Source organism: Dermacentor albipictus, chromosome 10 (genome assembly GCF_038994185.2).
Source record: "Dermacentor albipictus isolate Rhodes 1998 colony chromosome 10, USDA_Dalb.pri_finalv2, whole genome shotgun sequence".
NCBI classification, from domain to species: domain Eukaryota; kingdom Metazoa; phylum Arthropoda; class Arachnida; order Ixodida; family Ixodidae; genus Dermacentor; species Dermacentor albipictus.
Genome location: NC_091830.1, coordinates 79,684,944 through 79,712,775, shown reverse-complemented (window position 1 = coordinate 79,712,775; position 27,832 = coordinate 79,684,944). Strand labels below are relative to the sequence as shown.

The following is a 27,832-nucleotide window of genomic DNA, read 5'->3' as shown; positions in this document are numbered from 1 at the left end:
GCACCCCTTCTGTTAATACATGCTTCATAGCTATTAACAGATTGGGAAAATACTGAAGCATCTCTCTCTGGTGTCTTCCTACTCAAAGGACTTGCATGAGAAAGCAATACAAACTTTCGACTCATGCTTGTAAACACCAATTTACTGTGCTTCGTGTCATGGTTTGATGCTGTGCTTGCTTGCTTGAGACGCTGCTGTATTCAAGACATATGGGGCCAGACTTATCCTTGATATGCCGAAGCATCCTTTACACTCGCACTTCGTTTCAGTAAATGAGAAACATGCAGAGACACTCAGGACTGCAGTTCTGCGCTTCGATGTGCACTCCAGCCATTCAGTCATATATTGAGCAACACACTCTGCTATTTGTCTCGACAACTCACAGCTTCATTTGTAAAGAACAAAGCAGTCATGTGCTCATATGAACATACTCAGCCTTCAGCCAGGAATATTTATATGCTTGAAAGAAGCAGAGAATAGTTGTTTCAGGAATCTAGCATTACTTAAATCCTAAAAAGAAGCACAAGAAATTCTAACACAAGGCTCACCAGAATTTCCAAGCAAGACCCGATTAGTTGTGATCACAGAATAGATAGCTCAGTGGCGATGCATTGAAAGTATGCTTCCTAGTTGCAAAATGCTTTGATAAAGAATTCATATTAATTATGGGTGGGTAGGTTCCATAGGTTCGCATTCAGATAAGTTACATTGGAGGATCGAAAAATAATTTTTCTTAACCAGGGATTAAAACACACCTAAACCAATGTACATGTGCATTTTTTATCAGATTGTAGCTGCGATAGTGTGGAACGTACCAGTGGCTTGCGCTCGAGAGCACAGTGCGACAGCTTTCGCAATAAGTTCACCATCAACTATCACTCAGGCCCTGAAACAAGGCTTGAGTTCACCTAAACTTCAGGTGTGCATCTCAGGGCCATCTCATTGAGTTTCCTAGTAAAAGTAAGGAACACAGGTGCTGGTGTCTATGGGAGTTACGTGGCAGCCAGTGTGGGAATGGTGGTTAGTACATGGATTTGCCTAAGCTTCCTCCTTCTGGCTTTAAACGGCTTTGCGACCTTGCAATTTGATCACGCTGAACACTCATTACAAATTCAGTGATTTGCAATGGATATGCGTGCGCGCGGAAAATTGTTGCCTTCACGTGTAGGAAAATATTTCTTGGTAATCTTGAAAGATAAACTGTACATGTGAAGTAACGAGCGTAATGATTAGACAAATTCATGTACTTCCTGCTGCTCCCATACTAGCTGAAGAACTGCAGCACCAGTGCTCTCTGCAGCAATTTTGTAGGAATCTCTGCGTGGTCCATCATGTTGATTCATTTTTATAGTGCGTAAAATTATGTTGACATACACATCTATAACTGTTATTAGACATCTTTGCATTCATAAACTTACTCAGCAATCATTTCACTGTTGCAGAAGCATACGAGTACAAGACATCTATGTGCACAGAAGAGTCAAAATGCATAAAAAGAAACCAACACGTGGCCTCCTCTGTGAGTAAATGCTATTGCCTCAAACATGTAGCACATCCACAGCAATGCCCCATTGTTAGCTCTCCAGTTGGCAATTCCTGTCCTGCATGGACATTAAGAAGTCTGACAGTATATAAGGCTGTTGGTTTCAAATGCTGAATCTAGAGCAACATTAACAGTTGACACTTGTTTAAGAACCTTTACTAGCATAAATCAAATACAAGTCACAGTATTGAACAAGTAGCCTGAGAGCTAAGCTGAAAAACTTAATTTTCATTAGCAGCACTTAAATACAATTTGCTTTCCATATTAAATTACGGCTTTGATGACATCGATGTTATAGGTAACAACAAAGACAAAGATGGTGTGCGTTGAGCTTCGTGGCTAACGCTTGTTGATGCCAAATATTCTCGCTGTGTAGACTCTGAAACATTATTACACATGCGGAATAAGTCTGGACGATAAAGGGCATGTCCTCGGGAATGATTTTCAGAAAAATGTTCTCGAATATACCTCACGTATCAAGTTCTGTTGCCTGCTAGGCCCCTGCAGCGTCTTATTTTCATCATCCCTATTGAGCTCAGATCTGTGCCCCTGTGCTCACACTGATTGGTGCTTGCCATGCCCTGCCCATCATCACACAGAGCTCTTGTTATCAGCATGGCCTCGAGATCATGCGGTGTGACCCTCCATCAAGCCACCCATTACGGGCACCGTGGTATCATTGCAGTAGTATTATTACTCTGCCACCAGATGGCACAAGTTCCCACCAGTAATGATAGTTTTCTACTTTTCTTGCAGTTCTGTCATTCTTGCACTAGCATAACACATGGTCAGAGACCCAAGGAAACATGACCTTGAAAAACAAGCAAAAACAAGCAACTGCAATTCACTGGAAACACAAGTAACGATAAAACCTGAAACGAAGGCAAGAGCAGTTGTAACTGTGCTCACACGTGGCCTTTTGCAATCACGATTAACGGCTTTCACAATCGTATCACCTTTCATTCCATCTTGCTTTTTCAACAAACATCAGCCTTTATTTCGCACTGTATTCATTCAATCGTTACCGTTTTTACTTGAATCTAACGCGCACTTTTCGTACGATAAAACGGGCCCGAAAACTGTGTGCATATTACAATTGAGTACGACCCTAAATCTGCATTATCACCGGCATTTCAAAATGGCCGCCTCGTACACGCTTCGAGCCTAGCTGCCATAGCTTCCTCTATGTGCTGTAGTACGTGTTGCACCATCAGACTTCCCGTTTTCTGCGTTTGCGCTATCAGCATGGAAGTGCAGACTGGAAAGACATGCGGACTTCATCACGATGCTGTAATTAAAAGGAAAGTTATCACGTGTGCAGAGACAGATGGAAATCGGGCAGCATCATAGCCGTTCGGAGTTCCCAAAACTTACGTGCAGGATTGGTACAAACAGGAGGTGCGTTCTACTACTGCGGCTGCTACGTATGGCGCGGCCGGGCGGCACCCATCTTGAAAGCGGTCTGCTCTCGTCGCTTAGTTCACACTGAAGGAAGAGACCACACAAAGGTCACTTCGCTCCATGATTCGCTCGCTCCTGCTACCACCAATAAAGAGTTTCCATGGTCACTGTGTGAAACGTGTTCATGTTTGCTTGTGCGTGCGTAACACCATGCTTGTTAGTTTAGTTAGCAAGCGAATGTCTAAGAGTTTATACTGCCTATAAAACAACTATCCTTACTTTTTGTATAGCTGTCCACTAATTCGCTAATGCAATTGATGCTTCGCCTTTCAAGCGAAACTGCGACTTCTTTATTTATTGCAACTTTAGTGTATTAGGAGCAGATCTTTGTTTTTCCAAATGAGACAAAGCTGTATTTCTGTATGAAAGAATGAGATGCACGGTACTGTAATAGACTTCATTCTTTAGCTCACAGGAAACGGGTGCACATTACAATCGAGTAAATACAGGAGTTCATGCTGTGATCGCTGTCCTTGCATTCATACGTTAGTGCAAGAATGATAGAGCTTCACCAACGATCCCAGCTTTATGGATTCTTAACATCTTAGAGTAGCTGCTAGTTAGCCGTGAAGAAATCCACCCAGTAGCTATCAAGTTTATTCCAATGTAAAATTAAAGGGAGTAAGAGCTTCAGAAAGTTGAAAGTTAGGGAGGGTAACCCTTTCAGCACAACTTGGTGTTTTAAGCAGCACCTATAGGTATAATATTTATTTCAGATGTTCCTGACACAAATGCATTATAACTGTGCAACTGTAACATCTACCATCCTAATTAGTTCTGCAAGGCCTCTTTAACCAGGACGTGCAAAAACAGCATCCTTGAAGCAGTTTGTCCACTCCAGTCCCGAAAACATTACATGCTTGAAAAAAGCAGGTAATGTTTGTTTCAGGAATCCTGCATAGCTCAAATTCTCAAAGGAAATGCAAACCCTTTTAACACAACATTCACCGAAGTGCGAAAGGAAGAACTGATTAGCTGCGATCATGGTCAAGTGGCTAGTTGTGGCGTGGTTGGCAGTTTAGCCCGAGAGTTTCAAGAGAAAGCATGCTACGATCTTTCAACTCAACGTCAAAAGCTGTGGGGCACTCGGGGTCGTTGCATTCTGTAGCATGTAAAATAACAAAACCAAGGAGAAAATAAAGAATTCACAGAGACTTTACTGCAAACCAAAAAGAAATACAATATAAACATTCAGTGGTCTTTAAAACAGAAGTAAAATAACAGGCCCAAATGCCAGAGCATTTGTCATTCTCTAAGAAGTAAAAGAGAATGGTAATTGTTAGCACACGTCAACAAAAATATTTTAAATGCACAATAAAGGTTTTTTTACAGCACATAATGCTAGCCAAGTTTGTGTGCTTGCCACAATAGGGCAATACACCCTGCCTATTCCACATTTCTTATTCGTACAAAGCTGATTTGCATAAAAATCTTTGTACACAGCTACAGGTACAGAAATTGAACAGAAGGTTACAAACTGAAAAGTGCGTAACAAAAGGGTTTTGGCTTTGCACGAAATAAGCGTATGCAATGAAATATATTACTGCATAATGATTTTATCATGACAAGAGAATCATTATTCAAGAAAGCACAATGCAGAAGAATGTGTGCTTGAAGCAACTTCTTGATAAGTTTTCAAGCACTAATTTAAGAAAACTTGCAAACAAACAACACTTGCTGCAGGAGTTCCTCTGAACAAAATGGTTTGTGCATTACACGACTCTTTCTTGTACAATGACTAAAAAAACTCAACACAACAACAAGAAGCAATGTATGGCTAATAAGATGCAGAGCAAGTCAGGACATTCACTTCAAACTGGATAGCTTTTGAACAATCCACATCAAACATACCAAAATAGAGTGATCTAAAAGCTACAGCAACACTTCATATATACATTAAATCATTCTTCAACACAACAAGCAACTACAGAAACACACATTTTCCTTGGTGCCTAAGTCATACAGCCACAAGAAATAAAAAGACTCTGCTAAACATTTGACTTAACAGATTCCATACAGAAACACGTTCTAAAGGTGCATTAAGCTAAAATCAATATGCTGCCTCCTCAATTTTACTCAGTTTTTCTGAGCAATTTTCCTCAATTTTACTCAATTTTACCACCCTCACCCACATTTTAAAACAGGTTGTTTCACTGTTTAGACATGATGTCTTTAGGAGTAAGCCTGCAGTACAACTGATTTTGCTCTGTTTCTACAATTACTATACGTGCAAAGTAACAAATTCATTTGTTTCCTATGGGGGCACCATCAAAATGCATTCTCGTGGCAGTGAACTGAGATTCGGCAGCAGCAGATAAAATAGAAGGCTGCTGCAATGCAAGTTCTTAAGTTACTGGTGCTCTCTCGCTCGACATAAAGCACACTGCTAGGTTGCCACGAAACGACATGTCAAGACAGCACAGTGCTCGATTCTCACAAGTGCTGAAATCTTGCAGCACCACACCCTTAGTGCAATGGAAAAAAAAAACAAATTATCGGAACAAGGCTGTTCCGGAGCTCAATGAAAAAACTCAAGGTGTCAACCCAAATAACAAGATAACGATTGCAGGCTGGTTAAATGACTAAAACAGAGAGATAATGGACAAAGAAACAAGTTGACATAGGAAACAGGAAAAATAAAGTAATGGGAATGACAAATCTTTCAGGGTGAATATTAGCAGCAAGTCAAGCACAAGGAGGAACAACACTCTCAAGAAATATTTGCACCCTTTGGGGCTTATCTCGTCCACAAACAATAAACGTCAACTGTCTAGCGCCCTCCTTTTAATTGTCACACTGATATGCACACACTGTTTGTGACCTGGAAGTACCGTGCAAGCAGCGATAAAGAAAGGAAAGGCGTGCAGGAAAGACGGCGACTACAGTTGGGAGACAGGCTAGGCCACAAAGGGAGCAAAAATTTGTTAGAGTAAGAAGCACTTCCTTCTATTTACCATTGAACCAATATATCACGTGGACCAGAAGGAACAATTTACTCAGCTTAAAAGCTTATGCACTCAATCGTGCTAATTCTAATCCTTACCCTTGGAAGGTTATGCAGGCATGGTAGGGTCATATTATTAAAATACAATGATAGAAATTTTTTGGGCATTACATGTGAAAGCAAGACATGAAAGAACTAAAACTGAACTGAAAAGCTGCAAAAGGACATTACAGCCGAGTCCGTGTGGAGCACAAAACTGAGCGCACTCTCTGAATCTAGTTGCAGTAGTGGCTTCATGGGGTGCTAGAAACTCGCCATCGTAAACAGCTTATCAGTGACAGCATATCATGCAAACAAAATTAAAAGCACTTTACAAAACAAGCTTTCTAACTCGCTGCAAACGCAACAATGGACAGCTGGTCAGTTTCTCAGTTTTTTTCGAACAGCACCTGAGTTTTCCCCTCTCAACTGTGGCAAAGTGTGGGAGCAGCCTTCTTCGAATGGACTGGTAGATGGGCTCAGCATGCGCACCTCATTTTCGCAACAAAGCCACCGAGTGTCGCAAACTACTTTCCAGATTGTTTCGCTTCTCCAGGTTTCTTCCTACTGGCCATGCGAAATTCCTGCTATCAAAATAAAGTGTCCAGTTCTAACAGGCAACTATTGCTGAGCTGGACATAAGCACACGCAACAGAAATTAGTGTCTCTATGCTTAATGCTAAAGGCCTTAGACGTAACACACACAGCAGTGGACAAAATGGGCAAGACCGATACACACTTCGTGCGTCTTGTCCCGTGTCAGGTGCAGAAAGTCGTTTAGCACGACGTAACAAGGCCAACACGCAACCATAGCTGAAACCATCTTGTTCGCTGGTTTAAACCGGTCCCGACACCTGGTGGTATTTATTTTTAGGAGTGGGCGAATGTGCAAAGCTTCCGGTACAAAACTTAACGCTTTATACCCTAGCAAAAACGGGTTCACATTCAAAAGAAACTATTCGTTATTTTCAAATATCTGAAGTTAACTAAATTCACCAACCGAGTGTTAAATTACAATTTCCCCGTTTGCTAAACAATGTGCCACAATTTGCCAGATGTGAAGGAAAGGACAAACGTATTAAAAGCAACACCAAAACGAAATGGTCAATGCAGGCTACATTTTTGAAAGTGCATCAGAAGTGTACTTTAACGCCTGTGCTTCTTGCACGTAGCCTGTCGATTTGTGTTTACAACAGTCCAGTCATGCAGCGGTTTTCTCTTTCACGACCTGCAATGTTTTGCTCAAAGTGGGCTTATCTACGTGAGTGTATGGCACGCAAGTCCCTCAGCTGCTCTTTCTTTTTCTTAAACTTTTCAGACAGCTTCTGATCTTCTTTTGCGACAATTTATTTAACACTTTCGGAAAGCTAGGCATACAACAGTCATTCTTTCTTTGAAAAGCTTGCCTGTGATCAGGCTCTAAAACTGTCCTCAGGCTATTCATGCAGTTCTTTTATTACCAATCCGCGATCTTGTGTTTAAAAGTGATCCTTTGTCCCTGATAGCAGTCTTTATTGCCCTAGTCAAACAGGCGTGGTACATAAGTATACTGGAATGAATACTCCTGCTGTAAATACATCCATCCTTGTTTGACTAGTTGATAAATAAGTACTTACTATTTTCATTCGATTCTTACTTGAAAAAGTTTATATCTGTCTACCTCTAATTATTTTCTAATAAGTGCATTCTTTTTAGGCAATTGTACAAGATGCAATGTTGCCAATGTTAAAATTCTGCATTTTTATTGTGACAATTTGATCACTCTGCCCCCTTTTGTATGACTTTGACATATAAGAACATTTCAGGGGTATTCCTCAATATTAAAATTATTAATAATAATAAGATATGAGGACTTACACATAAGAGTGGTGTACAAATGTTAATCGGGTAAATTTTAAGGTGTGTAGATCTGCAGTTCCTCTATCCATAGAGCACTTTGGATTTCAGGTTCCTGCCTGTATGATAGCTGCTGCAGTGAATGTATTCATATGTATTTTAGATTAGTAGAAAATGAATGAAAACACCACATTCAGTCAAGACCCAGAGAGAATGCCACGTCGACCTCAATGAAGACACATACCAGCTGGGTTCTCAACGCAGGATTAAAACAAAGCTCAAGTAGAAAGACGGCTTGCAGTTATCTATGACAATACAGAAATGTAGGAAAGCTTACCCTGACTGTGTGATTCACCCTTGTCAAAAAGAATGGGGGAAGTGAACTAATAAAAGCAGCATAAAAATAAATTTGTCACTTTTTGTGCTTTAAAAAGAAAAAACTATGTGTATAAAAGCATACTTGTGAAACATCTACTGTTGGCGTCTGTGTTAAAATCTATCTTTGTTATTAACTAGTGCAGTTTAAAGGGATATGACCAGGACATTTATGACTGCTAAGTAAATCAAGGTCCACCCATTCTAAATCGTAATAAGAGTGGCAAGTACCACCGAGCCCTACATAATTTACTATGATACTTGTTTCTTGCACCAGTTTTAGTTTCGGTGCCAAGGCAATGATGCGTCATGATGTCATAGTACACTCTGTCATTTCATTTCTGCGATCATCACTATGGCTTCCACATGTGAGCAAGGCCAGAAAAGACGTGGGCAGCACCCTTGCTTGCTTTATAATGAGCAAAGTGAGCTCTTTCACGATAAGATCAATTACGTCAAGTCTGGTATTTCGACAGCAAATTTAGCAGCAAACTAAAAGTATTGCATAAGTGTTCCCCAAGCTTCACCCATGCTCTGTTTCACCATCCTTTTACGTGTGAGGAGCATGTCGTTAGAAAGCACTCAGTAACTTCGCAGAAGCATCTCCAGGCTACTTTAAAGAGACACTAAAGGCAAATTTTAAGTCAGCGTAGACTGTGTTAAAATACCATTCCACAAGCCTCTCAGAGCCTGTTCCATGCCAAGACTTAGATTTAAGAACAAATCGCCTCTTAAGGGTACGCGCACCTCTAGCACAATTCAAATCAGCTGCCCCCGACAAGGAAGTTGTGCTTTACTGAAGTTGACTGTGCTTTACTGCCGTTGGGGAGTAAAACGGCAGCTGACAATTGGAGCTGCAGTTTCTTGTGCAAAACGAAAAAGTGGAGCTAGAAACTGAGCCAGGACAGAGCTGACAGTGCGAAAGAGGAAGGGAAAGCGCGCGCGGAATCATAAACATGATCTTTGATGCTCGTCGCTATGGACATAGTTCTTTGCTATTTGCAACGCGTAACCAGCATGGCACTACGCAATAATGAAACTACTGAAATGCAAATGTGCGGGCCACTCAGAGTGGAGCAAAAACAAACCCTTTCTGCTGTTCACATTGCTAAGGGTCAAGATAAAAAGGTTATTTTTTTCTTCTAAGAATCAAATCGAAGTGGACAAGGAGCATTTTGTGCTATGTTATATTGCAATGATCTTTTTTGATATGAGTCGTTGATTATTAGCAACAGAATTATAATGAGGAGTCACTAGGTCATTGGGCTAGTGCTTGAATGTCCCAGTGGAGTCTCAAATCGTGTCCTGCAGTTGCCTCAACTTCTTGATTATTAAAGATAGCTCTGTTCTCGATAATTAACGCCTTGGACATTCTTGAGCATTAATCTATCACTTCAGCTTGAGTTATTATTTGCCTTCAATGTCCTTTAACCCCTTACGTGCCTTGGATGATCTGTGCTAGTCCATGGGTCTCGGGTAAAATGAGCCAAGGGCAAGCTTCGGCAGGTCAATGGCACCTTACATTTTCTATCAGTGCCTTAAGTTTGTTGCTTAGTTGCTGAGCTGCTTAGTTTTGCATTCGGTGCTTAGTCGTAATTGTGCTTTTGGCAGATTGTGGCACAATCTGCAGGACAGTGTGAGTAGAAGCAAATTTATTATTTTTAAGAAAGCAAAACATGTTGGCAACTGATGCCTACAAAAATAATTTGCCCATTTTTGGTCGGAATTCAGGATGACAGCACAGCATGGAAGGAGGCACCACCAATGCTTGGCAAGCACAATTAGTCTTCCTGTTCATACAATGCTGCTACTTAGGCTGCACATCGCACTCTGCATTCATTCGTGAAACGATTTACTAGCGATTGCGAATCCATTTTAAGCTAAGCCATTTGGTGGTATTGCATGTCTGAACAGCCAAGCGGAGTGAGAAGTAAAACATTACTTAATGCTGAGCTTCTGCTATTATCTAATAATAGCAGCATTGCAATGTTTCTTGTTTAATTAATGGAAACAATTAAATAATTTTAAGTGCAAAGCCACCTACTCACCTAAAGTACGCAGCGACAAATTGAATAACGACTAGTGATCAGCGAATTTTAAATAAAAGATAACAGCCATCGTGCATGATAAAGTTTGCAAAGTCTGCAATGAAGCTGCTACACTGACAAAAACGAGTTCCTTCGTCAAAATGTTTGCTTTGAGCTGAACCTTCGCTTGTTTGCCTACTTGTAAACAATCAATGGCTGGGATGATGCAATGCAACGATTCAATTAAGATGTCTTCTTGTTTTAATGCTCTTTGCGCTCTGCCTACTTTATCAACAGGATCAGCCATTCATCAGCAGTCAATGATAAGAAAGAGATAGGATCAAGTGAGAAGAATCCACGCACTATCCCATGACACCTCTGGTTTGTTTGCTTCCAAAGGGTATTAAGAACGTTGATGATGGCATATGATGAGATGTGGTGGACTCAATGTCGCCTTATTTAGCCAGATGACTAAGAATTTTCGCAAGCCAAAATACAGAAAAAAAATCTTTTTCTTATTGTAGTGAGGTGCAAGATTGGTTCATCCAAACAGAATCAAGTTGAATTGCTCTGAGTTCCAATGAACTTATAAAGTTAGTAAAAATAATTTGGCGTTCAAATTACCATAAATGTACACAGAGAATGGGTGAACATTGACTCTTCAAATAAAGGCACATAAAAGAGGACAGGCTAAATTAAGAAAAGTCAGCTACGTTAATGACTATCCACCAGAAATATATGTAATTAGCAAACTCCCAGCCCAATTTATGCATACAGCTTCATAATAAGGGCACACTGAACGGTTGTCCAAGATAATTGCAATGTGCATGAATCACGAGTTAAAAAGTTGAAAGAGAAAAACGTCATCTGCACGAAATATCTCATGATGCTAAAAATAATACCACGTATACTTCCTGTTCTCTTCACAAAGGTAGTATTTGCCGGAGAAAAGAATTCGTTACCGAGCTAGTTGGTACATGGGTACAAATTGAGTTCATGCAATTCAAATAGACAGGACACGAAGGAACACAAATGATGTAGACAGGTGCTGTTTACATCAATCGTGTTCCTTCACGTTCTGTCCACTCGCACTGCACAAACTCATTTTTCAACTATTTCCCTTCACTTTATTCCTGTTGAACATTTAGGCATAAAGTTCTTGATGGTCGCAAATAAATGATTAATGAAAAGCTGATTATTTCCAAGCTTCAGAAGGATGCCTAAATGCACAACTATTTGGCCAATGACTTCTGATTGTAATAACAGCTTACAGCAGTTGAACTATTCTGATAAAGGTTTTTTCAGTAAAATGAAATGTGTAGGTTTTGACAGTCAGTGCGATTTTGAGATAATGATGTCCAAAATTCAGTTTACACGATCGAGTGCCAATGCGTTTTGGAGCGAACTCCATATGACTGTTCTGTCAATGAGAAACTGTGCAATGGATGACACTTGACTTTCTTTTTTTTTGTTTCGGAGGAAGACAAGACTCTATGAGAGCAAACAATAAAATTGCTTTGAATGAATGACAGTCAGAAAGGCTTGGTGACGATGTGCATGTCCCGAAAGAGCTCAACACTTAGAATGTGTCATATTTCTCAATGCGCTTCGGGAGACGTATTGAAACAGTAGCGTGTTCTTCAGGACACTGTAGCATGTCAATGAAACCCGTATGCTACTTTGTATTGTTTTCCTACAAATTTTCCTCTTCAGCCAAATCTGATTGCATCGAAAGATTGCATGGATGTTTGCTGTGCAGAGCCCATCCACCTGAGGCCAACAAAGAAGGCTGTTCCCCCGCAACATTATTTCACAATGCTTGTGGCCAATGAACGCGACATCGTCCAACCTTCACTACTACCCCACCTGCTTGGACAGCGAACTGATGGCACTGAGAGACACGCTGGACGCTGGGCTTCGGTACCTGGGCCGCGACAGGCCCATGCCGGCGGGGTTCGAATTTCCCTGGCCCGAGCCCAGGGGCGACGGCGTGCCGCTGAGGAGAGAGCAGGGCGATGAGGATGAGGGCGAGTGCGAGCCGTCCTCCGAGGCGGTGGAGGATCGCCGGTTCAGCAGGATGACGTTGCAGGTGTCGTGCCTGGACAGGAAGTGCTCCAGGGTGTCCCAGCCGCCGCCCACACGAATCATGACGTGCTTCTCCTTGAGCAGCTGAAACAGGTAGGCAGAAGACGAGTTATCGACGTCTGCTCACATTCCATTTACAAGTTCTAAACAGCCATTTGGAGAGTGTTCTATCGCAAGAGTTTTTTCAAAGTGGCGTATTATTAGAGGACTCACGACTTAGGATGGCATGCAAGAAAGATGAAAAACGAACTACACAGCTCAGAATAAACTTTAGTTGTCAGTAGCATTTCTCCTGCACATCTCGTATTTCGTCTCTGTTGCACAATACGAAGTTATGGATCCATACGAACTCTCTCCATTACAATGCTTGCCAAGTTATTATAAGTGACGGGAGAAATCTAAAGGTCGCACTGCTACGCTGCGAGGACGGCCCCTCCCTTTGCCTCGACTAGCATCCACAAACGCGGTGGTTCTTGCCTTGTCATCATCATCATCATCATCAGCCTGGTTACGCCCACTGCAGGGCAAAGGCCTCTCCCATATTTCTCCAACAACCCCGGTCATGTACTAATTGTGGCCATGCCGTCCCTGCAAACTTCCTAATCTCATCCGCCCACCTAACTTTCTGATGTCCCCTGCTACGCTTCCCTTCCCTTGGAATCCAGTCCTTAACCCTTAATGACCATCGGTTATCTTCCCTCCTCATTACATGTCCTGCCCATGCCCATTTCTTTTTCCTGATTTCAACTAAGATGTCATTAACTCGCGTTTGTTCCCTGACCCAATCTGCTCTTTTCTTATCCCTTAACGTTACACCTATCATTCTTCTTTCCATAGCTCGTTGCGTCGTCCTCAATTTGAGTAGAACCCTTTTCGTAAGCCTCCAGGTTTCTGCCCCGTAGGTGAGTACTGGTAAGACACAGCTATTATACACTTTTCTCTTGAGGGATAATGGCAACCTGCTCTTCATGATCTGAGAATGCCTGCCAAACACACCCCAGCCCATTCTTATTCTTCTGATTATTTCTGTCTCATGATCCGGATCCGCAGTCACTACCTGCCCTAAGTAGGTGTATTCCCTTACGACTTCCAGTGCCTCGCTGCCTATTGTAAACTGCTGTTCTCTTCCGAGACTGTTAAACATTACTTTAGTTTTCTGCAGATTAATTTTTAGACCCACTTTTCTGCTTTGCCTCTCCAGGTCAGTGAGCATGCATTGCAGTTGGTCCCCTGAGTTACTAAGCAAGGCAATATCATCAGCGAATCGCAAGTTACTAAGGTATTCTCCATTAACTTTTATCCCCATTTCTTCCCAATCCAGGTCTCTGAATACCTCCTGTAAACACGCTGTGAATAGCATTGGAGAGATCGTATCTCCCTGCCTGACGCCTTTCTTTATTGGGATTTTGTTGCTTTCTTTATGGAGGACTATGGTGGCTGTGGAGCCGCTATAGATATTTTTCAGTATTTTTACATATGGCTCGTCTACACCCCGATTCCGTAATGCCTCCATGACTGCTGAGGTTTCGACAGAATCAAATGCTTTCTCGAAATCAATGAAAGCTATATATAATGGTTGGTTATATTCCGCACATTTCTCTATCACCTGATTGATAGTGTGAATATGATCTATTGTTGAGTAGCCTTTACGGAATCCTGCCTGGTCCTTTGCTTGACAGAAGTCTAAGGTGTGTGATTCTATTTGCGATTACCTTAGTAAATAGTTTGTAGGCAACGGACAGTAAGCTGATTGGTCTATAATTTTTCAAGTCTTTGGCGTCCCCTTTCTTATGAATTAGGATTATGTTAGCATTTTTCCAAGATTCTGGTACGCTCGACGTTATGAGGCACTGTGTATACAGGGTGGCCAGTTTCTCTAGAACAATCTGCCCACCATCCTTCAACAAATCTGCTGTTACCTGATCCTCCCCAGCTGCCTTCCCCCTTTGCATATCTCCCAAGGCTTTCTTTACTTCTTCTGGCGTTACCTGTGGGATTTCGAATTCCTCTAGACTATTTTCTCTTCCATTATCATCGTGGGTGGCACTGGTACTGTACAAATCTCTATAGAACTCCTCAGCCACTTGTACTATCTCATCCATATTAGTAATGATATTGCCGGCTTTGTCTCTTAACGCATACATCTGATTCTTGCCAATTCCTAGTTTCTTCTTCACTGCTTTTAGGCTTCCTCCGTTCCTGAGAGCATGTTCAATTCTATCCATATTGTACTTCCTGATGTCAGCTGTCTTACGCTTGTTGATTAACTTCGAAAGTTCTGCCAGTTCTATTCTAGCTGTAGGGTTAGAGGCTTTCATACATTGGCGTTTCTTGATCAGATCTTTCGTCTCCTGCGATAGTTTACTGGTATCCTGCCTAACGGAGTTACCACCGACTTCCTTGTGCTATACCACCGTTCTTGCCTTGTGCTGTACTGTAACCGAGAAAGCACATCACGTTTGCAACTCAAGCCCCTCCCTCCCATTCTTTCTTCTCTTTCCTTTTTGCTGTATGCCACACAGCTTTGTGTTCAATAGTTTACTGAAGTTGCATGCCATAATCGGTGACATGGCAGGCAGTGTGTCGGATGGGAGGCGCCGAAACTTGTGACCTTTATAATTTGTTAACAAGCAAGGGCTTTTATATATACTTGAACTGTCTTTTCACAAGCGTACCTTCGTCTTGTGATCATGATATCCAGCGAGGTGCAATAATCTCTGCCGAGTAACAGACAATATTATAGGGTGGTGCACACAAAATTTACTTGAAAAGCCATTACGTTCACAAGCACATTCACATTCCCTTCACATTTGGTGGAACTGCTGTATGCACTAAATTGTTTGGCTTTGCCAAGACCTATCAGACTGAAATGATCTTGCAGACATTATTTTAATTACTTTTAGAACTTTTAAGAACTTTTTTGAGAGATTTATGTTCACATTTCGTGTCCTAGAAATGCATAACAATGCCATTGTTCGATGCTAATATTTACTTTTCTGTGTTCTCGTTGAGGCTCATATGTATTTGTTGTTGTTATTGTTATTTTACTTATGTGGACACTCCAGGTGAACTTCTGCAGTTGTCTGCATAAAGTCCAAGTGCAATAATACCGCAGCCACCCACTGTATGCTGTAAGTGTGAGGGTGAGGCGAGAATGATGACGGCTTGATGCGGTGCCGTCTGCACGTGCACGCAAGGGGGAGGGGGGGAGATGTGTGTGTGCTAGTAGGGGTGGGTGGAGCAGGTTAGGGTGCTTCTGCTCTTCCACCCAGGCTGTGTATGGTGCGATAAAGTGCAGACGCGCTCACCCTATCTCGGAGTAGTCTGCAGCGGGTTGAAAGCTAGGCGACCCGAGATAGCTGCTCGCTTTGCGTGGGCTGTGTTCTGCTACGCCTAGTTCACACTGAAGTGAGAGACAGCATGAAGGGGAATTCATTCACCTCATTCTCACATCGGCATTCCCATAGCAAGTGTCCACAGTCATCGACTGAGGTGTGTTCATGTTTGCCTGTGCCCACGTGGCACCACACTTCTAAATTTAGTTAGTGAGCGAATGTTTACAGCAGTTAATATGCCTGATAAAACTGTACTACAGCAGATAAACTGTATACAACAATGATGCCGGGAAACCCGAGTGAATACGTGCAGTTAAAGCTTCCTGGCAACACAAGCAAGAGGTGCAAAGAATTGTGATAGCATGTTGGCTACGACTTCTACCGGGCAGTAGTAACAGGCGATACTTAAAGGGGTCCGGAACTACCTCTCGGGCTTGGTAAAAGAAACCAAGTCCGCAGATAGCATATGCTACTGCGAACTTATGAGGCAAATTTTGCAGTTGTGCGCGGCATGTGGAACTCACAAGCGGAGCGTGAAATCACATATTTCTCAAAGACTCGCTTTTTGAACGAGGCCATTTTCTCACCCGCTTTGAAGCAGGCGGCACCTTGCATACGTTGTCATGTGCAAGATTCCTATAGACGACTGCTATTGGCTGATAGCTGACATAAACTAAGAGCGTTTGGATCAGTCGGCTTTCTACTGTTAATGCGTGTATTCATTGACACAGTTTAATAAAGAAGCTGAAGTAAGCGAAAGTTTGATTTTAAATTTAAATTTTGCTAAGAATTGTGTCCTTTCGGAAGATGCCGACTATCATCTGCTCGCCTACAGCCGGAGCCGCCCACGTAGGAACTATACTTTGGCTACCCTGCTTATAGGTGTCATAGCCATTGGGTCTTGCTAATTTTATTTCATTATATTTATTTCATATACCTCACATGCTCCAGAAGAAGTATTGCATGAGGGGGGTGGTACAGATAACAATTGTGGAGCAAAAACTTAGTTTTTGTTACATAAATGTGAACAGAACGAGAATTAAATAATAAACAAAAAACGCAAAATAAACAAAGATAATAAGAGAGGAAGGCAAACGAACAATAGTTAGCTTTTCAGTATACAGTAAAGCAAACAACCTTCGCACAAATGCTTACATAAATAAATAACAATGAAGTTAAGTGACTGTTAGAATTTCGGCTAGTTTTGAACACTCAACTGGCCTTGAAACATGCGAAACTTTAGGCTATACCACATGTACGCTTGCCAGCCCATGCTTGCTCCCAGCCACTCCTGGCTAGACGACTTGGCAGACAGCTTTGTATTGAGCTATTAACAACACTTTCAAAATGTGCAATTTGAATGTGGCTAATTTGAACAGGCTGGCTTCAGGAAGGAATACTCTACAATGGCTCACATCCATGTCATTAATCAGGCTATCGAGAAATCTTCAAAGTACAATAAGCCTCTCTATATGGCTTTCATAGATTATGAAAAGGCATTTGACTCAGTAAAGATACCAGCAGTCATAGAGGCATTACGTAATCAAGGAGTACAGAATGCTTACGTAAAAACCTATGAAAATATCTACTGAGATTCTACACCTACGTTAATTCTACGCAATAAGAGCAGGAAGATACCTATAAAGAAAGGGGTCAGACAGGGAGACACAATCTCTCTAATCCTATTTACTGCGTGCTTGCAAGAAGTATTCAAGCTATTAAACTGGGAAGGCTTAGGATCGATGGTTACTATCTCAGCAACCTCCGGTTTGCCGATGACATTGTTCGATTCAGCAACAATGCAGACGAGTCACAACAAATCATTGAGGACCTTAACAGAGAGAGTCTAAGAGTGGGGTTGAAGATTAATATGCAGAAGACAAAGATAATGATGAATAGCCGGGCAAAGGAACTAGAATTCAGGATCGCCAGTCAGCCTCTAGAGTCTGTGAAGCAGTATGTTTACCTAGGTGAATTAACCACTGGGAACCCTGATCATGAGAGGGAAATTCATAGAATAAAAATGGGTTGGATCGCATACAGCAGACATTGTGAGCTCCTGACTGGAAGCTTACCATTATCATTGAAAAGGAAGGTGTACAATCAGTGCATTTTACCACTGCTGACATATGGGGCAGAGACTTGGAGACTGACAAACAAGCTTGAGAACAAGTTAAGGACTGTGCAAAAAGCAATGGAACGAAGTTTGCCAGGCATAATGCTAAGAGACAGAAAGAGAGCGGAGCGGTCTGGATCAGAGAGCAAATGGGTATAGACAATATTCTAATTATCAAGAGAAAGAAATGGAGCTGGGCAGGTGATGTAATGCACCAGTTAGACAACCGTTGGACCATTAGGGTTACAGTATGGGTACCAAGAGAAGGGAAATGCAATCGAGGACGGCAGAACACTAGGTGGAGCGATGAAATTGGGAAATCTGCGGGAGCTAGTTGAAATCGGTTGGCGCAGGACAGGCGTAACTGGAGATTGCAGGGACAGGCCTTCGTCCTGCAGTGGACATAAAACAGGCTGATGCTGATAATGCTGATGATGATGACTATCCGTTAGTCAAGCTGGTGCAGGGTGAAGCCAGACACCGCGTTCGGCTCATGTGGCATGTTGCAGGTGTGAAAATCACAAAAAGTGGCATCTCTGTGAACCTCCAAACTCAAACTTGAACTCCACACCACAGTGGCGTTCAGTAGGCGGACCGATCCGCCTACTGAACTGAGTGCTTGTAATTGTCATTTTGACATTGGACATGCCGGCTTCATTGTAAAGAGCCACAGAAGGTGATTTTTTCATCAGTGTTGTAGATGTCCCAGCTGAGCCTCCTGCTTTCCGAACAAATTTTTTGCAACCGCATCTACAAAGCCGTCACCCGTTCCTCCTGTCTTTAAAGTTGCTCTGAAGTACTTTTTATTGAAGTCGAGAAATACGTTTGCAGTTCAGCTAGACTATTTCAGAATTAGAATTACTTTGCAGCAAGAAGTACTTCAGTGCGTTCAGCAGAAGCGGAGTTATTGGCAGTCAAAGATCACCTACAATTGCCGTCGCTCCTTCTTCAATGCCTTGCACTGCGAAGAAGGCTACAGGAGACTGAGGTGCGCCCGGACCGATCCGCCCGCTTCTGCTGAACGCACTGAAGTACTTCCTGCTGCAAAGTAATTCTAATTCTGAAATAGTCTAGCTGAACTGCAAACGTATTTCTCGACTTCAATAAAAAGTACTTCAGAGCAACTTTAAAGACAGGAGGAACGGGTGATGGCTTTGTAGATGCGGTTGCAAAAAATTTGTTCGGAAAGCAGGAGGCTCAGCTGGGACATCTACAACACTGATGAAAAAATCACCTTCTGTGGCTCTTTACAATGAAGCCGGCATGTCCAATGTCAAAATGACACATACAAGCACGACGCAAGAATCAATACAGAAGCAGAACAGCAATTACAATGCAAGCGCGAAAAATAGAGCTGTCCTGATTGGAGGTGTAATAACTGATGTTTATTATCCATGGTTACACTTGGAAAGTACTGTAAACTGCACTCAAATATTTCAAGGGCTAAAGAAAAAGTTGTCAGAAGAGTTGAATAATCTTATTATTTATTTATTATCTTATTATTAATTTATTCCATACTTCAAATCAACAATCGGTCCAAGCATGACAGGTACAGGGACCCAGAAGGACGAACACAAAAGATAACATAGAAAAATATTATGCAAAATGGGAACATAACACTAATTAACACTACATATCAAGGCTCTAAGTCACAGAAAATTGGCTAAGATCAGTTAGAGTGTTCCATTCTAATACAGTATAAAGGAAAAACAAAAAATTAAATCCATCAGTTATAGCAAAAGATGGGGTTTAAGAATAGACTTGATGATATGGAAGTCTAGTGGACAGAGGACATAAATATGCGCGCGGGTCAAGTGGGAAGTTATGATTAGGTAGGTAAAGAAAGTTAAGGTGGTTTTTTTTTACGTCATAGTTCAAATTTTGCAATGTTGTTCGTAGCCTTGAGTTCAGACGGTGAGTCTGTAATCTAAAATTTAGAATAAGCAAACCTAACAGGCTTTCTTTGTACCCCTATTGCAAAAACCAGTGTCTCCCAGCGTCTTCCAGTGTGAAACCAGCGCGCTTTTTGGCGCTGGGTCGCACTGGGTACGCTGGCACTCGCTGGGATTCACTGGGACACCAGTGAGAACGCTGGATAAGAGCTGGGTCACAGTGGGAGAGACGCTGGTTCCACTGTCATAACGCTGGGGCGCACTGGTTTGTGCTGTACAGGCGATGGTTCTCGCTGCAGTTCGCTGGTTCGCACTGGAAACTACGCTGGTTGTATTTGTGCCGCGCTGGTTCCAGTACGCATGGACGAGCGCTGCTGAGTAATTAATGCTTTACACAATTTTATCGCTTGATACTAGCCTCTTGTCCTAAATAACGCTATATCTTGGGGTTATAAACCCTATTTCGTGTCACAGCTTGGAATAAAGGTGCGTGAGCTGCCCTGTTCATTCATGCACATTTGAAACTGAAAATCACGTTCGTTTTTTGTTTTTTTTCCCCTTTTGACTCGGCGGATAGCTAAATTCTTGAACGAAACCACGTAAACGCAGAGGACGCCGCGTTTTTTAGTAGTTCGCACGTAACGTATGACTGGGAGTTGTCGCCGTTGTCGCAGTGTTGTGGAGTGGACATGAAATGCAGAAGTCGTTCAGACGCGCGTGGATGGACCCCGAGTTGGAAGCCTATCGCTGACTGATATTATCGCACCGATAACAAAGCTGAAGTGATTCGTGCGCTTCCACTTTCCCTATTGTACTAAAAAAAGTTCTGAGGCTCAAATACGCACATTTTAGCTTTCGCCAGCTACCCGCTCCGAGATCGGTCCCCACCGAAGCTTAGGTCTAGCATATCCGCCGAGTCCGTCCTCACGCTATCGGCGCGTCTAGGCTCAGGAATTAAGAAATATAACAAGGATAAATCACTCTATTTTAAGCTTTTGCATCGGTGTTCTTAAATAAATAATTTTTTCATGTATACAGTGCCAGCACAAGAAGCGATGACTGCTTATGTGACGCGTCATAAATACAGGTATATGTGCGATCGCCAAAGGGTCCCAGCACTAGCCGGCGCTTCTCTGATGAAGATATATGACTAGACAGGCGTGTTGACTGAAAGGCATCACTGATCTAAGGAAACGTTGCATATCCTTTGCGTGAAGAACAAGAAACGGCTATCAAAATCGGCAGTAACAGCTCATACACCGTCCCAGGTCGGTGGTTCACTTAGGACTTTTTTTCGAAGTTAAAATAGCAATCGCAAGTGAAAATTGATGTTGTGGCACTTCCAAGCATACTGCTGAATACAGACAGCAACTTTTTCTTTCTGGTACAGGCGTGAGTTTTAGTTGCCGGGCGATAGCGCATCAACCATGCCTGTAAAAGACGTAGCTTTGCGAAACAAACTGCTTCTCGGCTTTGGCATGGCAAATCTGCTGGCATGGCGTAGCGGTAAGGTGTTGGGCTTCGGATCTGTAGGTTGGACGATCAAATCCTGGTCGCAGCTGTTTTATTTTTTAGGTTTCTTCTTCTTTTTTTATTGCACTAAAACGATCCTTGTTGCATTGTGTATTCAAAAAAATATATACGGCGTCCAGGCACCGCATATTTAACGCGCTAGAGCTGTTTTTCCTGCGAGTAGCCAGTGCCTCCCAGCACGCTGCGCCTTCCCAGCGCCCCACCATCCAGCGCGCTGCACTGGGCCCATAATTCGGCGCAATGGGTCCCAGTGGCACTCAGTTTTGCAATAGGGACAGCTTCGAGTTTTTTATGTTAGCTTTAGTGAAGGGGTCCCATACAAAACGGGAGTATTCTAGTTTAGGTCTCATATACTTGTTGAAGTAACTGAATATAATGTTGGAAGGAGAATTTCTAAGCTTATGCTTTAGAAAACACAACTTACGGAAAGCAGCAGAACTCATGTTATCTATGTTTCAGGTTCCAAAACAGGTCATTGGTTATTGTTATGCTGAGATATTTGTAGATGGTTACCTGTTTTAGTTATGTTGAGCCTCGGTTATATGTAAAATCAAGAGGTGCTTTTGTATGAGCGACACAAAGATAAGCAGTTTCTTGTGCATTTATAGCCACACCATGTTCATTACACCAGTTTAAGATGTTATTAACACTTATTAAGACTGTTATTATTACCCTGAAGGCTGTTTGTACTGATGAGCAGATGAAAACTACAAGATTGGTGACATTTCAGAGTGTTTGCCCAGGTCCTGTGAAAGCACTCCACACAATTCATGATTACCAATCTCTCAGGTGTTCTCCCCGCAGATTTGGCTGTTCTAGAAGCTGTGCTTCTTAACAGAGAGTTCTATAATGGGCGTTGCAGATATTGCAGACACTTCTGTACTTCTTGGAAGACATAGGCTGAGTGTGTGGTAACCCAACAAATTTGTGTTCTTGCACAAAGGCATACAGCAAGGGCTTATTTAGCAGGTCTATGATGCCAAATTTCTTTATAGAATGAAATAGTTACGGTCACTGGCCAAGTCAAGATGAAAGAACACACGAGACATTGTGAGGCCAGTACAGTACCAATTAGTTTGCGCTAGTTAATGTGAACAGGGAACGCGCATGGGTTCCGAAAGGTCTGTGTTTATTCACGTGGACTTGGTCAGAGACTGCAACTATATCATCAGCATGTTACCTGACCAGATGAATTTTCGTCGAACTATGGACTAGATCTCCTTTTATAGTATGTGTCACAGTGTTTCGTATGGTAGATGAGGGAAATAAAAGAAGAGACAATGACAAACAGGAACCTGTACACTTTAGTAACATAGCAAAAAAAGAATACAGCTCACTCTCTCACACCACACATGGCTGTTTCGTTCTCTAGAATAGACATAATGGTATGCCAAACGTTTTGTTCACGATACCTGTACTACACATCGAGCAACTAGACCAAATCACCCTGTTGCTGAAAGACACAATAAAACATCGGTGAATATCTTTCTCAAGCTAAACGCATGCCCACTGCAAATGCGCAAGACTTAAAAGAAATAACTGATGCTTGCCCAGACATAATGTAAACTGTGAAAAATGATAATAATAACAAAGTTCTCATTGCATTCTGCCAACAGCAGAGCTGCTTCATTGCAGACCGAGTTACAGAGAAAGAGGGCTTCACTGCGCATAGCCTTATTATGCGGCAAAGCATATGCCATGTTCAACGGACTCGGCCATTGAATTGCAACCTGAAATGACCCATCTAGTGCAATACGTTGAACGTGTGCACCGGAAATATTAAGGCTACATGGGCAACATGGGTGGACATGAGTAAATCAGTGGCCCATTTTTTTTACCAGCCTCACACAGATGCACATGCTCCTAATTTAGGAGGAGAAAAATGTTGCAAGTGTTCAAAATGTTCTCAAGAAAAACACGAAAAAGCACAACCACAAAACGTTCAACCAATGGGATCGCCAGTCTATTCTTATCCAACACTGAGAATATTGATACTTCTCTAGAAACATGCTTCAGTTTACCTGGACAGAGATTCAGGTAAACTATGTAATAAATTTGGTAGGTAGCAAATTTGGTATGTAGCAAATCTGAAATTTCCTCTGTTGCATCCTGCAAGAAACAATGTGGCCTTTGCTTAGAAAAAAGAAGAGACAAATAAATGCTATACTGTGTTAGTCACTGAATCCAAAAAGAGTATGCGGAATCATAATATGGTTTAATGTCCCAAACCTTGACAGTGGGTTATGAGGGACGCCGCAGTGGAGAGCTGTGGCTTATTTCTGACCAGCTGATGTTTAGCTGGCCCCAAATACGCTGGTTAGAGTGAATTCAGTTTCAATCAATATCGTTTAGCTTGAAACACGCTTGCCAGTCCCCATTCACAAGTCCCTCGTCCCAGGTTTGGCAGTTAGGAACAATACGAAGGAAAACCAAAGTTTACAAACGCATTCTGTTTATCGAGCACTTTTGTTTCAGCTACATTTCGCGAACGCATGTGTGTACTCATATAGAATGAGTGACAGCAACTTACTTCCTACAAAGGCAGTGAATTACTCTCACACTCAACATCTGTCAAATCCTTTGGCCCTTGCAGTTATGTGGCGTGACATACATGGTGGCATGATCCACTTTAAAGTACTCACCCTGACAAAGTAGATGCGACCCCCGATGCAGTACCGACCCTCTGAGATGCGCTTGATTTGGGTCTCACTTTGGCACACACGACTGGCAATCTTGCGGACCTGTGACAGGCCGAAGGAGAATGAACATGTCTGTCACATGAAACATGTCACACTGCAAGTTTTCAGCAGTGGAGTTCACAAGGCAGTTTTGTAAGCTTTATCCATGATACTCTAACTACTTTGAATGTCAGCACACAGGAAAGTTTTGTCTGTAGTTCCAAGGCATGGCATTTCCTCTAGCACAGTACAGAAGTCCATACAAGACGAAGATTGGTAAGGTGGAGACTTGGTGCAATTAACAGCGGGCGAAAAAGAAAGGAAGCCTCTACCCAGAGCCAATGTTTGGACAAAGGAGATTTGTCTTTGTCAGGACAATGACAGCAACAACTATAGTTGTTTCCGTGACAAGGACAGTGACATGACAGAGAGAATTACCTGCATCAAAACATTGGCGCCAATCTGAAGCTTCTCTTGTTCACTAACTGTTGATCACCACACATAAGTTGAGACAACCAACTTCGCTTCTAAGTGACTAGTTAGAAAGAGCATTTAAAAGATACACACAGATCCAACACAGTGTTGAAAACTAAATGATGCGAGCCTTGTTTGATTTAGCGAGGTAGCAGCAGTTGCGGATGACACAAGCATAGCCTCACTGCTTGTGTTAGCTGTCTGCGTCACACAGAAGAAGGCTACGTACGATTCTTGTCAAGGGAAGAATACTGATAAAAAGTCCATAGATAGAGAAGTAAGACACATATCCGAATACAATTAGTGCTTCATATCTCTCGTGCCACAGTGGCATGTTTATTCTGGGGGATTGGCCATAAATGGCCACATATCTAGTGAATCCTACCCAGTGACCCAAGTTGTCTATGTACTATGTATATAATTATACCCAGTTTTTACTGGGTGAGGAAACCAAGATAAACACTAAACCTTGAGGAAGAGGCAAAGAAAGTTACTCTAAAATGACTTTCAATGTTTTCTGGCTTTTTTTTGCTTTCTCTTATTTGAGCGAAATTTCTGTGACAGAAAGTGGCAGACTCCAAGACGCATTCATGCTGCATTGTGATAATAGCAGGAGATTTTGTAGCACTGGTCGTGCTCGAAGCTCAAGAAGTTAACAAACGAGACTATGTAACACTGACTAGCACCTGCGTTCTGACATCTTACCAACCTGAAAGGTAGCAGAAGCATACCGTGCTGGGCTGGTTAATTCAATGTGACTTGTGATGGTAAAACAGCAGAGGAAACAAAGACGGGTAGTAGAAAGAACACGCTTTGCAGCATGTGCTGCACGGTCGGAAGCGAAATCTTGGAACGATGCAGAAATGCAGCTTTTTGAATGGTCCATTTCCCTCAGTGATATGTAGACATATTCGCTGACATTTCATTTCCTTTTGAAGTTTCACGTAAGCTTCTGAAGTCTCCTTGACAAGTGGCTTAATAAAATCACTGCTGTGTAAATTCTTCCACGCTTTGGTAAAACAGCCACTAACTTTAGGAAACTTGTTAAATAGTTAATATGAAGATCACAGTCGAGGCAGCAAAATCTGGCGGCAAATGCAGCTGTTTTAAAATACACGCCAAGCCGTACAGAACATGTGCTACTGGAGTCATGTACGAGTTTCCACAGTCTTGCGGTATGACATATGTCGGCCAGACTGGGCGATGCATAAATTAGCGTGCACGGAAACATGAGCTGTGACTGAAATTACGGAGACAGAGCACATATGCCTGAACACTGCTATTCACATCCATGTGAGCCACGAGTGGCCAAGATACAGATTCTTGGAAGAAGCAGGGACACTATGATACATGAATCGTTGAGGCGTTTCATATTAAAGAGAGAGGTTTGCCTTGTATTAGCGACGCATCAGTTCTACTTTTGCGAGCAGAAAGGAGGTTTTTTGATCGCTGGCTTTAACTAGGGTGTTGCACAATCGAAGCTGTTTTGTGTGTTGCGTATTCACCTGCATGTATATATTGCATGTTATACAATAGAGAATAAACAGTCAAAAGTTTGGTGCTCCCCTTGTTCCCTTCCGTCTTTCATTGTTTGTGCCAAAGCAATCATTTTTATGGTCTACTAAGCAGAATCTGGTGGTCAAGAATACCATTAACCATTCACTTAATCTGAAATAAAATTATGAGGCATTTCGCAGCCTCACTTTGAAGCATAAATAGAAGCACACGGAAATGTGTGCCTTCAACAAGAATATGGCAAAGGCTGCCTTAGAGACACTTGTTACTTGCTTGTTGCTATCTAATTCCTAATTAATAGCGTGGTTAGCCTGGGTTTGTCGTTGCCTTTCACGAGCTGGGTATTGCACTTAAAATCTGATGCCAAGAAGAAAAAAATGACATCGATAGCATGCATGTTGGCATAGCATCGACCAAAAGACTTTAGCTGAATGCAGATGCTGACAGCAGCACATTTATGCATTGACATCAAGCATCGTGACAAGCATCAGACTCCCAGTAACAACAGTAGCATTATTTTAGGTACAATGGTCTGTCCGAGCCATGGTGTTGAGAGTACTCAGAGTGTAGTTGCATGGTTTGTGGCAAACATGATAAACAAAAACATTAAGGCAAATGACACTAAGTTAGCCTGTGTGACATGCAATGAATGACATTGAATCTAACCATTTAATAATTTTTTGTATTTGTGAGATATTGCTTTTACATTTAGTGTAAGCTTCAGCCTCAAGAACTTGTACTTGCAGAACATAATGTTTGTAGACTTTGCAGGGGTAATGGTAAGCAGCGGTCGACAACTTATGTGTGACAAATGATGGCTAGATTCTCTTTGTCACGTAATAAATGTGTACTGCCCCTCTGCAGTGTAGATAAATTCCAACGCTTGTGTATTTGAAGCAAGTAAAAAAAAAACAATTACACCCGTTAACTGCTTTGTGTAAATCACTTAAGTCGTTATCTCTGCTAGAGTACACAATGACCTATCCTGAATAAGATAACTGCCTTTGCTTAGTACTTGAAGCATAGCCTTACTTATCGTAATGAGCTGTTTATGACAAATACCTTAAGAGATATGACGCACACGAACTCCAGAGGGTAGCACCACACTGTCTAGGGAAAGCTTGTGGGTCAAACTGCAGATTCATCAATATGTGATCGATATAGGCGAACTCATTATTTCCTTCCAGTAGGTCAGTCAGTAAGCAAGCAAAAGTGACAGTGTTTGACGTGGTAGTTCTGCGGAAACCCGCAAGGTGGAGAGAAGTAATGAATAAAGGGAAAATCAGACATCCACCGAAGAACCCGTAAGGGTTTCCTTTGTAGCAATTGCTATGAACGGGTGGATGTCTGATTTCCCCTTTATTCAAAAGTAACAGTGATACAGAGATAGGTAAAGAGGAAATTTAGGGTGCGCCAGGGAAGCCTCGTGGCCCCAGCGAGAGACATCGATGCCAAATAACCTCGGGGCACTACGTAGGCGCCGCATTACGTAAGCGCACCGATGGGGGTAGTTCAGGCGAGCACCACCGCTACGACCGTGCCGGCGCGGAGGGCAAGGGTGGCTGGGGAAAGACGCGGTCGCGACGCGCTTTCCCCGATCCCGCACTCCCCAAGGTCACTCATCCTCCCGACTGTCTGGCGTCATCGATCGTCGTTGCTCCGACGCAGCTGCATCCCCCTAAACGATCCCGCATTTGGTTCTTCCTTCCGCACACAGATGGCGCCACCATACCGCGCTCTCGCAGCCGTTGAGCGGCGGCAGGCGGGCCGCCGCCGCCATAATATACAGGTCGCTGTAGCCATCACAGCTGATTGCGCCAATGCCACGGGAAAGGCCGTTTCCCCATTTCCCTCCTAGCGACGCGCCTCCCTTTTACTCCCTATTTGCGCCGTCTTTCGCTGAGCTACGTAGGTAACGCAACGGCCTGTCTACGACGGTGCTTTTGCACACTGGACGACACGTCTGCCAAACTGCTCAG

The 27,832-nt window shown here is 42.5% G+C and overlaps 1 protein-coding gene across 2 annotated transcripts in view; it reads right to left on the bottom strand.

Annotated features, from left to right (window-relative positions):
• Positions 1-4,143: 4,143 nt before the first annotated feature.
• LOC139050389 (growth arrest-specific protein 2-like) overlaps positions 4,144-27,832 on the bottom strand; it is a 286,366-nt gene continuing 262,677 nt past the window's right edge. For both annotated transcript variants that reach the window (XM_070526670.1, XM_070526671.1), the window contains 2 exons: positions 23,829-23,927; positions 4,144-12,394 (listed from right to left, as the gene is read on the bottom strand). In XM_070526670.1, the coding sequence (XP_070382771.1) occupies positions 12,083-12,394; positions 23,829-23,927 (411 nt within the window). In that variant the 3' untranslated portion in view covers positions 4,144-12,082. The remainder of the gene's footprint in view (positions 12,395-23,828; positions 23,928-27,832) is intronic.